The sequence below is a fragment of the Marmota marmota genome, unplaced genomic scaffold (genome assembly GCF_001458135.2).
Source record: "Marmota marmota marmota unplaced genomic scaffold, marMar, whole genome shotgun sequence".
NCBI classification, from domain to species: domain Eukaryota; kingdom Metazoa; phylum Chordata; class Mammalia; order Rodentia; family Sciuridae; genus Marmota; species Marmota marmota.
Genome location: NW_026000075.1, coordinates 9,949,196 through 9,965,625, shown reverse-complemented (window position 1 = coordinate 9,965,625; position 16,430 = coordinate 9,949,196). Strand labels below are relative to the sequence as shown.

Sequence of the window (16,430 nt, the reverse complement as noted above, 5' to 3'; positions counted from 1 at the left end):
ACTGCCTTAGAAGCTGGAGTAGCAGGGATTACAGGCTTGAGCCACCTCACCCTCTCTGTATTCTTCTTGGCAGATTGTGTCTCATAATTAAAAAAATATTAAAAACTTGTTTATAACATAACAGCAATAGAAATCACAGGGAAAAACTTGATAAAACTCTTGGCTAGACTTTAAAGGAACTAATATTCTCACGGTGGGAGAGGGAGCAATTTACTTTTAAGGATTCTAGAACCTCGTGCATGTTTTTAATTTGTTCCAATGCAAGTTTATGTTTTTAAGAAAATCCGATAATTTAAAAGATTTGATGCCGCTTTTTTCTGTTTTTTTAAAAATGTTGGGGACGATGGTGGAGAGAATTTACCTAGCTGTTCCTCAGGAAACGGAATGTTTACTGAGTAAACAAGCGGTAGTCACAGAAACACCTGCTACTCTCAGAGGCGACAAGAAGCCACCACCGCCACCTCCTGGTCACATCCGGGCACTTTTGTACAAATTCCTGACGTCCCGACGCCCAAGCCGTTGGGCTTATTTGAAACTCACGCACAACCAATCAATAGTCTTCCGCAGGGAGGCGGGCATTGAAGAGCGGCCAATCACCGCACCTTTGGAGGCTCCAGCCTATGAGAAGGAGGTTGACATCACGCGCCAATCGGCATGGCTCTTAGAGAGAACGGCTCGTTTTTTTGAATTGGAGGTAGCAGCCACCGGCAGGGAATGTCGGAGTCGGTGAGAGGAATCAGCGCTTGAAGAGGTGGATCTCACGGGACTTTTGTTTGAGTGGTGAGGACTCTGTGGTGTGGGTGAGGGAGGTGAGAGTAATCCACGTCACCCGGGGCCGTGGACTCCTTTGCCTGCGGTCAGCATCCCTGTCCCGGTGACCGCGAATTCCGGAGCACCCTGGCTCAGGCTTCCCGATTCTGGGAACTCCTCCACCCCCACCCACAGCCGGTGGTGAAGCAGAGTGCAGCCTGGTTCCCGAGATTGCTGGGCATCTTCACCACTCACCCAGTTGCATCTCTTCCGGAAGAATGTGGTGAAGGAAGGGAATTGGGAAAGGGATTTTGGCTAGCCGCGAACTCTGCAGCTCTGGGGCGGGCCGCTGCAGCTTTTGGGGGCTTATCTCAGAGAACTTAGTGGTTTCATTTGGGATTCTTGGCTTCGTCTTTGCAGGAAGTTTAATTTTTAGTTTCTACATGAAAATGTATGGTCAACATCCCCTCTTCCTAGCCACAGATGTATATGGTTTAGTGATTAAAAGCACAGCTTCTAGAATCAGCTTGGGCTTTGAATCGCAATTTTACTTTCTTTATTCATAAAATGGGGATAATAATAATATCTGTCTCCTCGGATCGTCTCAATTTTTAAATAAGAACAAGCAAAAGGTTTAAGTTTAGTACAATGCTGCATATAAAGCTTTAAATTTTGTCAATCACAGTTTTATTAATAATACCACCATCATATCCAGTATTGTGTTTTGGCCCTTCACTCTGCAAGATGATTGCCAAAACCAATCAACTAACCAACCAAACAAACAAAAACCCAACAAACAAACAACAAAAAGCCCCCAACAAACAAACAAAAGAAATTTGAGTAAAAGGAAACCTAATGTGAGTATTTGTTTACAAGTGCCCATGGGTTATAGTATATTTAGTCAGAAACTCCTCCAGAGGCTGTTCATAGGTTATAGGAACACTGATTCTATTGCGCTTATTTATTTATTGTGGTACTGGGGATCAAACCCAAGGCCTTGTCCATGCTCATTAAGTGCTCTACCACTGAGGATTAATAATTATTTGTCACTTATTTTAAGAAATCATTTATTCACTTTTTATCACAACTGGATTACAGTTGTATTACCAACTCTGCTTGACCCAAATAGAAACTGATTCTTAACCTGCAGAGCTGGGACAGGAAGCTGAATTGCCTGACATTGAAGTATACAATCTCACAACTGTGCCAGGGTTCTTTTATTACTAAGCACATTTCCTACTACCTAGTGTTCCATCCAGACTTGATGCCACTGCTAACTTTACCATTTTCCCAAAACATATAGTTTAAACCATTTCTTTGCTAAAAATCTGGAGCAAGGTATTTGTATATTAATTTAAAGAAGTAGGGAAGAGTAACGGAGATCAGACATGTATCTCCAGATGAAGGTGGAACTTCCTCTTTTTTATTTGTTTAATATTTTAGAAATTTACTTCAAGAAAATCAACTTATACAAAACCTCTAGTTTGAACTGATGAAAACCTGTCAAACTGTTTTCTTTATTCCTCATTTGCACAACTTTTTAACTCTTTTATCCTGGAAGGAAGAAGAAAAAAAGAAAAATGAAAGTTTTTTTTTTCCATAGGTCAGAGTTATATTAACACTAACCTATGCATTTGAATAAGTTTGAAAAGTAATATGAAAATACTGATAAGGAATCAGTCTAAATATACCTGAGAGGTTCTGAGAGATACATAAAGGGTGAGTCAAGTGGTGGTTGACAGTTGGAAGCCACTCTATGTGGAGAGTTAAGCACTATTAAATATAAATAGTTGTGAAGTACATTGTGATTTGGGTTTGAAAAGTGCTGAGAAATTTCATTTATAGGTGATGAGTCTGAATGGGTAGAAGGGAACTAAATGGAAAACTTGATGGTGAATTTGGACTTGGTCATATAGGGAGGAGTGCTTATGGAAGTTGTTGAACAAGAAAGTGATATACCCCTGAAGACCATGTGAGGAATGATTTCTGAAGAGATTGATAAAGTTATTTGGAGTTGTTGTATTATACCAAGTAACTATTGTGTCATTGTGCATAGAGAAGAGAGGTGAGATATACTTGAGGTGGGATTGACAGGAATTTGGGGAATAAAAATGAGGTAGAGGAAAGTAATGATGGATCCCACATTTTCTGCAAGGATTATTGATGGTGATGAGTGTTATGATGGTTTTATAAATAAACATAGAAAGTGAAATGATTGAGGGTAGAGGTATTGAGGGAGATACAATAATATTTATGACTACCTTTTGTGTGTTTCTTATGTCTGGTAATGTTCTGTGCTTTTGATACATTTTAAATATTTTACTGTATTCCTTTTAGTCAGGTATTAGTATCTTATTTTATAGAAGAGGAAACAAGCTCAGAAAGTAGGGTTACTTTTTGTAAGTATTAAGAAAAGTGGATAGTAATACTTTTTATAAATTCTAGGTGTGAAAGTAGAACCTCTGATGCTTGTTTTTGCCTAGTGATCGTATTTGTTTCATGTTTTTTTCAGTCTATAGTACAAACAATGGCTGACCTTAGTATATTAACATCTACTACTGAGAGGACTAGCTTGGCAGACTCTTCCATTTTTGATTCTAAGGTTACTGAAAGTTCCAAGGAAAACTTATTTATTGAATCTACTTCATGTATTGAAGGTAAATCTATTATCTGTTTTAAGACACTGAATAGCTATTTTAATGCTAACCTCATTAGTAATTTTCTTATGAAATAGCTGTAATAGCAACTGTTGTGCTAGAGCCCAGGTATTGAATCATGAATATGACAGAATCCCTTTACATTAGATTTTCTGCTTATCGTTTAGATTAATGCTTCCTAACTTTAAAAAGGAGGAGGCATCTTTATATTGATTCTGTTTTTGAACTATTGAAGGAGAAGGCTATGAAAGATAGTGAGTGCTTTCTTTGGTTAAGAAGAATGGGTATATGTTTGTATCCCCTGCTATGGTACATTTTCTCTCACTTTTTTTTTTTTGCGGTACTGGGGATTGAATCCAGGGCCTCACATATGTGAGACAAATGCTCTTCTGTGTCATATCTCCAGCCCTCTTTATTTATTTTGGTACTGGGGATTGAACTCAGGGGTGCTTTACCACTGACCTTTATCCACAGTTCTTTTTTTTTATATTTTAAATTTTGAGACAAGGTCTCACTATGTTGTTAGGGTCTTCGAATTTATGATCTTCTTGTCTCAGGCTCCTGAGTTGCTGGGATTATAGTTGTGTACCTCTGCACCTGGCCATTCCTTTTCATTTTTAATTTTGAGAAAGAGTCTCTCACTAGGTTGCTCAGGCCTTGAACTTTTTTTTTCTTTTTTGGTACTGGGGATTGAACCCAGGGTTATTTCACCACAGAGCCCTTAAATTAAAAAAAAAAAATTATTTTTTAAATTTTGAGGGAGAGCCTTGATAAATTACTGAGGCTAGCCTTGAACTTGTGATCCTCCTGCCTCAGCCTTCTTAGTCACTGGGATTACAGGTGTGTACCACTGCACATAGCCCTGGCCTCAAACTTTTGATTTCCTGTCTCAGCCTCTTGAGTAGTTGGGATTGTAGACATGAGACATGTGCCCCTGGCCTGGTAATTTTTTCTTTTTCCAAAGAAACCATAAGGCCAAATATTCCTCTACTAAATTAGTAATTAAGTCATTTTAATTTTAGAGAATTTTATGGTCTCTTCAAAAGTAGAACACATATGAGATATAGCCAAAGAAGGATTAGGAATTGCTGATTGTAATGTTAATACCCGATTAAAATTTTAACAGAAGAAATGCCTCAGATTGAAACAAGAGTGGTAATGGTTCAAGAAGCTGGAAAACAAGAAGAAGTTATACAAGCATTAAAGGTATGGAACTTGGATTTATAGTAAATTTCTAAACAGCAGTTTTTCTTCCATCAGTGTATAAGTAGTTTATAGCTTCCTTAATCTTACACTTAAGTCTCTTTTCCACAGACTATTAAAATAATGGAAGTCCCAGTTTTAAAGATAAAAGAAAGTTGTCCTGGAAAGTCGGATGAAAAATTAATAAAAAGTGTTATTAATATGGTAGGTCAAACATCTCATTGCATGTGGCATGTTGTACTTCCCTTGATAAAATTATTCCACTTTTATGGTGATGGGAGTTTAGGCACAAGGTGTATTTTATGTATCTGAAGCTAGACAAATAGAAACTATTTTATACTTATTCTGAAAATTTGGGTGTGTATGAAACCCCAAACTAGCATCTATTTTGAATAATGCTAGGTTTATAAAAACTTAAGTTTAAATATATAGGTATTTTTTCTGATACTGGGAATTGAACCCAGGGTCACTTAACCACTAAGCTACATCCCCAGTCCTTTTTATTTTGACACAGTGTCTTGCTAAGTTGTGATCTCAATGAGTTGCTGAGGCTGGCCTTGAACTTGTGATCCTCTTGTCTCAGCCCCCTGAATCTCATGGAATTATAGATGTCCAGCTTCAATTTAAATTTAAGTGACATAACATGTACAAAAATCTGAAAATTAAACTCTACCTTTTTTCTCATTAATTTTATATTTAGCTGGGTGTGATGGTGCATACCTGTAATCCCATCTACTTGAGAGGCTGAGGTAGGAGGAATGCAAATTCAAAGCTGTCCTCATCAAGTTAGGAAGACTGTGTCTTAAAATAAAAAAGAAAAAGGTCTGGGGATGTAGCTCAGTGGTAAAGTCCCCCTAAAATCAATCCCTAGTTCCAAAAAAGAAAAAAAAAAAAAGCCTAAATTCTTGTATTTCCAAGTTATATATCACATTAATTGATAATCACCAAGAAATTTACCTCTGCATTTGAAACATCTAAATTTCTAATTCAGCTGTATTTGCTAGGGCTACCAGAACAAAATACAACATCCTGAGTAGCTTAAACAAATTATTTTCTCACATTTCTGGAGGCTAGAAGTTCAAGGTCAAGATCAAGGTGTCACCTGATTTAGTATCCCTTGAAGCCTTTCTTGGCTTGTAGATGGCCTCTTTTTTGCTGCATCTCACATAGCCTTTTTTTTCTGTATATGTGCATCTTCGGTGTTTATTTTGTGTGTCCAAATCTCTTCTAAAAGGATACCAGATTGGATTAGGGCCCACCCAAATGACCTATTTTAACCTTAATTTCCTCTTGGAAGTTCTTATTTCCAAATAACAGACACATTTGGAGAAGGTCTTTATTTATTCTGGTTAAGGCTTCAATATATAAAGATCTAAGACGTCAATATGAAAACATCATGGATACATGATTGAACCCATGATTCCATCCTTCCAAATTAAGATCAAATAATTTGTTGATCAATTTACAATTTTCTTTTAAGTGGTTCTGTTCTTTTTAACAGGAATTATATAAGTTCTTTTATACTTTAATTCTTATTCTGTAGAGATAGTACAAACAATAAGTCATGATTTGTAACTATCTTTTTAAATCCTATTTTTGCCATGCTGCAAAAGCCTACAAATCTCACATATCTCTCTCTCTCTCTCTCTCTCTCTCTCGCTCTCTCTCTTTTTCCTGAAGATAGTTAATTTGTGCAGAAAGAACTGTATTATGGAATCATTTTCTTGATCAGGATAAAAGAAATAGTGGAGAAGATCTTTTTGTCCTACTATCAACATGGCATGTACTTAAGCCGGGCGAGGTGGTGCACACCTGTAATCCCAGCAGCTCTGGAGGCTGAGGCAGGAGAATCATGAGTTCAAAGCCAGTCTTAGCGAATGAGAGGGGCACTAAGCAACTCAGTGAGACCCTGTCTCTAAATAAAACACAAAATAAGGCTGGGGATGGCTTAGTGGCTGAGTGCCCCTGAGTTCAATCCCTAATACCAAAAAAATAAAAGTGCATCTACTTAAAACAAATCTCATCAATCTAATTTTTGGAACTTAATGTGCATTCTGTATGATTTATAATGACTGCTAAGTAATTAGAAGTTTATGCCTTTATAATAATGGATTTTAAAAATCAATTACTATAAATTAAGATCTTTTTTTTTTTTAAAGAGAGAGAGAGAGAGAGAGAGAGAAGAAAGAGAGAGAGAATTTTTTAATATTTATTTTTTAGTTCTTGGCGGACAAAACATCTTTGCATGGTGCTGAGGATCGAACCCGGGCCGCACGCATGCCAGGCGAGCGCACTACCGCTTGAGCCACATCCCCAGCCCCTAAATTAAGATCTTAATGCAGATGGATATATATATATATATATATATACACACACACACACACACACACACACACACAAATGTACATAAGTAAAATGTGTTTTTTTTACTATGTGTAATGTTGATTATTATATGATATTAAATGAGTTTTCTAAAAATCTAAAAAAATAAAGATGTTAAAAATATTGATAGGGAATTGATTTTTAGGTCTTATAGGATCATGAATTAATTAATAAGGTATATAAATAAGTTTTATTTCTAATAATCATGTGAAAAAATCAGGAAATTAAAGTACCGTATATAAAGATGGACTCATTGGAAGAATTTGAAAGTTTGGATTCCCCAGAATTCGAGAATGTATTCGTACTCATGGACTTCCAGAATTCTGTCTTTAATGATTTATACAAGGCTGATTGTAGAATTATTGGACCACCAGTTGTATTAAACTCTGCACAAAAAGGAGAGGTAAGAAACAATATGTTTGTTATGACTTTTCAAAGTTAATTTTTTTTAAATTTCTTACATACATGACAGTAGTGGAATGTTATTAATGAATTCTTTGGAAATTCATATAGAGAATTCCTGTTAATTATTAAGAGTATACAATATTAATAGTGACCAATCTAATGTATTTCTTTCTTATTATACATTTTAGTAGTGAGCATCAAAGATCTTTGAGAGTTAAACAGTGTCAATTGTGTGTATATATAAACATACAATCTTACTTCCTACAATGTCTAGGAAGAAATAATTTGCTTAAAGTTGGGTTACAGAAATGTATACATGTACATAAACTTTTATTTTCCTCCATACAGAACAGATATCACATTTTAATTTTTATCAGTTACTGCATGGTTTAAAATTAGGGAAATTATTTTAGCTTTTTGCTTAAGAGGTATAGTATATTTTGTCCCTAATTGGTTTTGTTGTTTTTGACTTTCTTTTATTTTGGTGGTACTGGGGACTAACCCCAGGGGTGCTCTACCATGAAGCTACATCCCCAGTCCTTTTAGTTTTTGTTTTGAGACAGTGTCTCTCTAAGTTGCTGAGGCTGTCCTCAAATTTGTGACCTCATGTCAGCCTCCCAAGACTTTGGAATAGGGTGTTCCATATCGCCTAGCCACTTTTGCCTTTCTTAAACTTGCCTTATCACTGAAAATTGCTTTGGTCATTTTGCTTCTATTGTTATAGATGCTAGTAATGAGCACCTGGTCACCTTGAATTCTTGAATAATGGTGGGACTCAAGTATAGTGTTTTTTAATCATTCTATGCCTTTCTGGTATATATGTATATAAACATTGAATAAAATATTTACTAAATATCTCCATTTTTAACTTAAAAATTGAAATCATATTTGATTTAAGTATGTGCTACATTTATACACTGTTTATTATACAATGCCTTTGACCTGTTTTTGTAACATTTATTGGAAGCACGTACAATAGTGTATGAATGAGTAGTACATGTATTTCATATATGTCAGAGTACACTTTGGTTAACAATTTTAATTATAAATATTTTCTTTGTTTAATTTGCTAATTGTAAAGTGTATTCAGATATTACATATATACATGCATACATATATATGTCTATATATCAAATGTGATTTGAGAATTATGGGAAAATTTTTTATTGTGGAACTTATAGTCTGGATGTTTGCCCTTTTTTTTGTGGCATAATGAAAAATACCAGTAAATCTTTGGGCTAGAAAGTTGATTGATAGGAGGGGAAATACCTCTAGCTTGAGAAAGATATCTTCTACTTTCTACTAAAAAGAAAGCTCACAGATTTAAAACTATTGTATCCTTCAGCCTTTGCCATTTTCCTGTCGCCCACTGTATTGCACAAGTATGATGAATCTAGTGTTATGTTTTACTGGATTCAGGAAGAAAGAGGAACTAGTAAGTATTATAAAACAAATTCTATTCAAAGAAATGTTTTTCCCATCCAAATCAACTTGGCTTTTTTCTTCTTTTTGGTATGATGTTTTGATTTTAAAAATATTGACGGAGAAAATATGTGACTAAATTGGACTTTAAATTTTGTGATGATACAAATTCTTAAATAGCCTTGCAAAGAAATGAATATTTTATCTAGAATGACTGGCATGTGAACTAACAAAAAATTTTCATAATGACCTGATCTGTTTAATTATCTTGTTAAGTATCATATCAGCTACAATGTTTACATGAAGTTTTTGTTTATACATGTAGTTTTTCATTATGTAAGTATTCTTACTGCCCTACAGAAGTCATAGAAACTTTTTTCTTTGGTTCTCAAAATTTTGAATGTTGGAGCTAATGAGTAGTTCTGTAATTTTGTGGGAAGAATCTTGGTGTGATATAATCTGGGTGATTTAGGAAAAAATAACAATATGTATTTGAAAGCTTCTCATTTTTGCATGGTCTATATTATGTCTGTATGATTTTGCCTGTGTAGTAGGCAAACTAATTTTTTAATCCTTTTTTGACATATCTTTATTAAAATCTTGTATTACTTCATAAGTAGAAGGTAGTAAATGCTAGGTGAATTTTAAATAGTTTAAAAATTTGTTCAAATTAATTATAGTATACTTAATTTTTTTTTTGAGGTCAGATTGGTGACATTGGTTCATCATATGGGTGGAGTTATTCGAAAAGACTTTAATTCAAAAGTCACACATTTGGTGGCAAATTGTACAGAAGGAGAAAAATTCAGGGTATGTATGCTTGGTATTTTTGTGTATTTTAATAGAGAATTATTGTGGGATGGGTTTAAAAATAGCACTTTTCCCCTATTTATTCCTTGCATAATTTATTGAGGATTAGAAATTCAGTTTTTACTGTGAGTATATTTAATAAAAGTTATAAATCATAGATGTTTGGTTCCATATATTTTAAGAAGGCAATGAAATTGGAGTTAGGTTTTGAAAAATGAGTAGGATTGCAAAGTTAGGTAGGTGGATAATGTTGTAGGCAGATGAATAGTATCAGCAAAGGTTCCTGTGATCATTGATGATGAGGGGTCAAGAACTGTGAGAGCAGATAATTTACTCTTTATTTTTATTTTATAAGAACAGAGCTCTGCTCTTTTATAAAAGGCTTCTGTGATTTTTCTTTAGTCTTCTCTTGGTCAATATTTCCATTGTAGTGAACATAAAGAACAGAGAAGATAAATAGAAATTTATTTTGCATAAAGTGGCACAGGCCTATAATTCCAGCAACTTGGGAGGCTGAGGCAGGAGGATCACAAGTTGGAGGCCGTCTTTAGCAACTTAGTGAGACCTACAGCAAGTGACAGAGTGCACTGGATGCAGTCCCCAGTATCTAAGTAAATCAAATAAGGAATGAGTGTGAACACTGTGGAACTTGTTTTAAAGTTTTTAACTTAAGTTGTATGATTGAGTGATAGTTTTTTTGTTCATTTTTCTTTATAGTTTGCTACAGAGTAGATGATGCTAATCTAAAATTATGCTAAAATATATATAATTTTTTAAATGTAATTTAGACAAAAATTCATTGTAATTAATGTTAATATTTTTAGGTTGCTGTTAGTTTGGGTACTCCAATTATGAAGCCAGATTGGATTTACAAAGCATGGGAAAGGCGGAATGAGCAGTAAGTGTTTAGAAATTCTGTAGTTCATTTTGTGAATTCACCATATGTTTTTAAAGATAAATCTATGTGCCAAAAAAACCCCCTAAATTCATAGATAGTATAGAAAAGATGAATTCTGTCTTTTGGTAGCATAGCAGAAAAACTCGAGGTTATAAAAAAATTACAAATTGAAAGATATCTGTAGTATCTTTGGGTTTTACTTTGTGAAACAATTTTAATTATAAACATTCTAAAATTACTAGATAATAGCTCAATGCATCTCTGTATTTTGATTGTTATATTTTATGCTTGTATGGTTACATTTTAATTGATGCTTATGATTCATTGCTTTGTTGTGCTAAGGTTTCTAATCTTATAATTTCATTGCTGTAGCAATTTATCACTAATTTCATGAAATTAGAGAACTCAAAAGTTCAAATACAGTCAGGTATGATGGTGCATGCCTGTAATTCAACAATTTGGGAGGCTGAGGCAGGAATATCACAAGTTTGTGTTAAGCCTCTGCAATTTAGCATGACACTGTCTCAAAAATAAAAAGGGTTAGGGTTGTAGCTCAGTGGTAAAATGCACCTGGGTTCCGTTCCTAGTACTGGTGGTGGGGGAAACTCACAAAAAAACACTGTATTTACACAGTAAGGATTTGATTGTTCTTGTGAAAGCTACATATGGTGACATTTTGTCAGAATTTACTTCCAGAGTGACTCCAGGACACAAACGATCTGCCTGCTCTTCCCGGTGCTGTAGATTGAACCAGGGTCTCTTGCATGCTAAGCACACACACTACCACTGAGCTGCATCCTTAGCACCCACTTTTGAATTTATTTATTTATTTATTATTATTTTTTAAAAAGTATATTCTTTTTTTATATGTATATTTTATTTTTTATTTATTTTTATGTGGTGCTAAGGATTGAACCCTTAGGTGAGTGCTCTACCGCTGAGCCATAACCCCAGGCCCCAAATTTTTTTAAACTGAAGTTTTGTGAACATTTCAAGATAAGTTATAAAATGTTTAGATATTACAATTTTGTTTGTTTGTTTTAATAGTATTGGGATTGTACCTAGGGGTGCTTTATCACTTTCTCTCTCTCTCTTTTTTTTTTTGTGGTGCTGGGGACTGAACCCAGGGCCTTGTGCATGCAAGGCAAGCACTCTACCAACTGAGCTATATCCCTAGCCCTCTATTTTCCTTTTGATACACCGTTTACTATGTTATACAGGCTGTCCTCCAGCTTGCTGATGCTGGCCTCGAACTTGTGATCTTCCTGCTCCAACTTCCCGAGTCTCTGGGATTACAGGCATGCACCATCAAGCCTGGCTAAGATATAAAATATTTTCAGTAAATATATTATGCTAAGATCTTGAGAATTACTGTGGATTTGTAGATTGATTCGTCTAACTAATGGAACTGAAGTTAAACTGATTTTAAAAGAGTATATTTTGTTTTTAGAGATTTCTGTGCAGCAGTTGATGACTTTAGAAATGAATTTAAAGTTCCTCCATTTCAAGATTGCATTTTGAGTTTCCTGGGATTCTCAGATGAAGAGAAAACCAATATGGAAGAAATGACAGAAATGCAAGGTAAAATTTAGCATAATTTAAAAATGATGTGTATTTTATTCTCTAGGCCTGCTTAATTACTTCCTTTTAAAGATTTAATCACTTTCTTTTAAAGATTTAGGGTTGCAGATAAGTAGTTTGGCTTATTTATGCTTTTATGCATTCCTTTTTAGGAGGTAGCTATTTAGCGGTTGGAGATGAAAGATGCACTCACCTAATAGTTGAAGAGAATACAGTAAAAGAACTTCCATTTGAACCTTCAAAGAAACTTTACGTTGTCAAGCAAGAGGCAAGTAATTCTGGAATGAATTTTTTCTTTCTTTCTTTTTTTAAACAACAGTAATAGCTTCTTTGTTAAGGTTTATAAATTAAAATATTTTTTCTGTCATCTAGTGGTTCTGGGGAAGCATTCAAATGGATGCTCGTGCTGGAGAAACTATGTATTTGTATGAAAAGGTATGTTTTTTTTTTTTTTTTCCTTTGGTACTTGTTCTGTGGACTTGATTGTATAAAAATAATACTTTTCTATGCAGAAGGTTTAGAGAGCATGATATAATTAGCACGTGTATCATATCTTATGATGTGTATGAATTTCAAAATAAACAATTGTGTATCAAGCAGTATTCTTAGCCTATATAGATTTAAGTGAAAGTATTCAATGTAATGCGTATTATTTTAATCGAATATATGTCATTCTGTGTTACCATTATGAATAGTAACATTCCTGTGTTTAGAAACTTAGAACCTTAATGAAAAGATATATTTGTAGACAATTACAGCCTAGAATGATGTGTGCTACAATTGCATAATGTATTCTAGGGAGCCTTACTCTGAGACTCAGGATTGAAAAGGGCAAATATATGTAGAGGCTAACAGATAAGGACATTCAAGTGCATGTGGGAGGTAGAGAGTCTGAAATCTTGAGAGTATATTAAAATAGCAAGTAGTTTAAAAAAAGAATATAGGAAAGAAGGCCAACAGATAAAACTTAATAGCCAGAGTCAAGAAGTTTTGAATATGTTAAGGAGTTGATTTTATTCATAAGGGCTAGGAGTCACTAAAGATTATTAAGGGAAGCGATGTCAGTTAAAAAGATGACTTTAATAGTAGTATGTAGACAAGGAAAACCCACCCTTTGTATTGGATCTTGATGAACATTAATATCATTCACCAAAACAATAGCAGACTTCAAGAGAAGATTTTCTTCAGTTTAGAATTTAATAATTTTGATCAAAATATTGAAGATGAGATATGGATTATTATTTCTCTATAAAATCTAAATTGATACCATATTTTGCTCTTTAGACTCTCTTGTTCTCACTGTTAAGTTTATAACATAAAGTTTAAAAAGTATGCTTTAGATTTAAATAGAGAGCTCTTAAAATCAAGTGTTATTCAGCAAATATTGAAAAGTACTATGTCTAGGCACAGTGCTTAATGTTTGGGTTACAATGGACAGAATATGAATGGTCTCTGCCCCTGTGGAGTTTATGGCCTAATGGAGGAGTAGATGGTAAACAGGCTAACAGATGAGTGTATAATGGTTATAGTGCTATGAAGAAAAAAAATGAGGTTCCAGGGTTAGACAATTACTATGCTTTCTTGACCATTATGTTTTATGTAGCTTCTAAATTGTCTAGTAGAGTGTAGGATTACAAAATTGTGTAAAATCCAGATTTTGTCACTCATAAATACATTCTTCTCTTGTTCCTGTCTCAGTAAAAGAACCATGGAAGTGAAATGGAACTTTTGTGCTTTTGATTTCAGGCCAATACTCCTGAACTCAAGAAATCAGTGTCACTGCTTTCTCTAAGTACCCCAAACAGTAATCGAAAAAGACGCCGTTTAAAAGAGACACTTGCTCAGCTTTCAAGAGAGACAGACATGTCACCTTTTCCTCCCCGAAAGCGTCCGTCAGCTGAACATTCCCTTTCTATAGGGTCACTCCTAGATATCTCCAACACACCAGAGTCTAGCATTAATTATGGAGGTAATTCACATTTTATCTATCATCTATCTATCTATCTATCTATTTTGGGTATTGGGGGTTGAACTCTGGGGCACTCAACCACTGAGCCACATCCATAGCCCCATTTTGTATTTTATTTAGACACAGGGTCTCTTGAATGGCTTAGTGCCTTACTTTTTGCTGAGGCTGGCTTTGAACTAGAGATCCTCCTGCTTTAGCTTCCCGAGATGCTAGGATTACAGGCATGCACCACCATGCTCAGCAGTAATTCACATTTTAAAAAAATGATCTTTAAAATTTAGGGAAGTGAAATAATTGTTAAGACTATAAATTCCGATGGCAGTGAATACAAAAGACTTTGTCTTTAACTACCTTTGTTATAGTTGAGAAAAGACAAATGAAAAGGTAAGCATGATAGTTCTTCCAGTGGATAAGTGCGTACTGCATGCCAAGTGCCTTATGCATTTTCTGTATTTATAATAGGTTTTTATTATTCCTATTTTACAGATGATTAAACTGAGGTACAGAGAAATTAAGTAATTTGCCACGACTAATGAGTAACAGAGTTATTTAAAAAGCAAATTCTTTTATTTAAAGAATTTTTTTTTATTGGTGAATAAAAAAATATAGAATAGTGGGATTCGTTGTTACATATTTGTACGTTCACATAACATAATTTTGGTCAATTCCCTTTTACCTCCTCTGTTCCCTCCTTTCATCCTCCTTTTCTGCTCTACCGGTCTCCCTCCTATTTTCGTGAGATTCTCCCTGCTTTTTTTCCTTTTTTCTCTCTACCTTCCCCATGTGAGAGAAAAACATACAATCCTGATTTTCTGAGTTTGGTTTATTTCACGTAATATAATGCTCTCAAATTACATTCATTTTCTTGTGACATAATTTTGTTCTTCTTAATTTATGAATAAAACTCCATTGTATTTATATACCAGATTTTCTTTATCCATTTATGTGCTGACAGATACCTAGGCTGGTTCCATAACTTGGCTATTGTGAATAGTGATGCTGTAAACATGGGTATGCTTATATTGCTATACTATGTTTTTTAATTTTTTTGGAATAATGCCAAAGAATGGTATAGCTGAGTCATAAGGTAGTTCCATTTCTAGTCTTTTGAGGAATTTCTATATTGATTTTCATAGTGATTGTATTACTTACCCACCAATAGTATATACAAGTGTCCTTTTCCCCTACATTCTCCACAATATTTATTATTATTTTTTATTTTTGCTAACTGCCATTCAAATAGGAGTGAGATGAAATCTCAGTGTAGTTTTGATTTGTATTTCCCTGATGTTAAATGATGTTTCATATTGGCCATTTGCATTTCTTCTTTTCAAAAATATCTGTTTAGAGCTGGACATTGTAATCCCAGAAATTTGGGAGGCCGAGGCAGAAGGATTGCAAATTCAAGGCCATCCTTGGCAATTTAGTGAGACCCTGTCTCAAAAAATAAAAAAGACTGGGAGTTTAGCTCAGTGGCAGTACCCTTGAGTTCAATCCCAATTTAAAAAAAAAAAAAATCAGGCTTGGGCTGTGGCTCAGTGGTAGCATACTTTCCTGGCATGTTTGAGGCACTGGGTTCAATTCTTAGCAACGCATATAAATAAATAAAATAAAGATCTATCAACAACTAAAAAATATTTTTAAAAAGTATTAGTTTAGTTCATTTGCTCATTTATTGAGTTTTTCTGGTATTAAGACATGAGTTTATACACTCTGGGTATTAATCCTGTCAAAAGAGTAGCTGGTAAATATTTTCTCACATTCTATAGGCTCTCTCCATGCTATTGTTTCCTTTGCTGAGCAGAAGCTTTTTTATTTGATGCCATGCCATTTATTAAGTCTTGGTATTATTTTCTGAGCTCTCTAGGTCCTATTGAGGAAGCTGTTGCCTGCACCTGTGTGTTGAAGTGTTGATTGTATGTTTTCTTCTAGCAGTTGCAAAGTTTCTGGTCTATTCCTAGGGCTTTGACCCATTTTGAGTTGACTTGTATGAGATGAGAGAGAGGGATCTAATTTCATTCTTCTGCATATGGATTTCCAGTTTTTTCAGTGTCATTTATTAAAAAGTTTGTCTTTTTTCCAGTATATGTTTTTGGAGTCTTTGTCGAGGATCAGAATACTCTGTAGGTCTATCTCTGTCTTCTTCTGTTCCAAGTGGGAAATTTCTTTGAAATCTGTTATCTTTGAAAAGCTTTCAGAGCTCTGTTGCACACATGTTTTTATGCCAGTACCAATGCAGTATTAGTTACTACAGTTCTGTAGTATAATTACTTCCTTTGTTTAGAATTGCTTTGACTATTCAGGGCCTTTTATTCTTCCCCAAAAGCAAATTCTTTTTTTTTTTTTTTTTTGT

The 16,430-nt window shown here is 34.4% G+C and overlaps 1 protein-coding gene across 4 annotated transcripts in view; it reads left to right on the top strand.

The window, feature by feature from the left end:
• The first annotated feature begins 650 nt into the window (after positions 1-650).
• Ect2 (epithelial cell transforming 2) overlaps positions 651-16,430 on the top strand; it is a 79,059-nt gene continuing 63,279 nt past the window's right edge. For 2 of the 4 annotated variants that reach the window (XM_015494257.2, XM_048814280.1), the window contains exons 1-12: positions 651-780; positions 3,263-3,407; positions 4,534-4,613; positions 4,722-4,814; positions 7,213-7,395; positions 8,743-8,832; positions 9,522-9,629; positions 10,454-10,527; positions 11,978-12,108; positions 12,261-12,376; positions 12,481-12,543; positions 13,855-14,077. In XM_015494257.2, the coding sequence (XP_015349743.1) occupies positions 3,278-3,407; positions 4,534-4,613; positions 4,722-4,814; positions 7,213-7,395; positions 8,743-8,832; positions 9,522-9,629; positions 10,454-10,527; positions 11,978-12,108; positions 12,261-12,376; positions 12,481-12,543; positions 13,855-14,077 (1,291 nt within the window). In that variant the 5' untranslated portion in view covers positions 651-780; positions 3,263-3,277. The remainder of the gene's footprint in view (positions 781-3,262; positions 3,408-4,533; positions 4,614-4,721; positions 4,815-7,212; positions 7,396-8,742; positions 8,833-9,521; positions 9,630-10,453; positions 10,528-11,977; positions 12,109-12,260; positions 12,377-12,480; positions 12,544-13,854; positions 14,078-16,430) is intronic. The other 2 variants (XM_048814282.1, XM_048814281.1) reach the window with 1 other exon arrangement.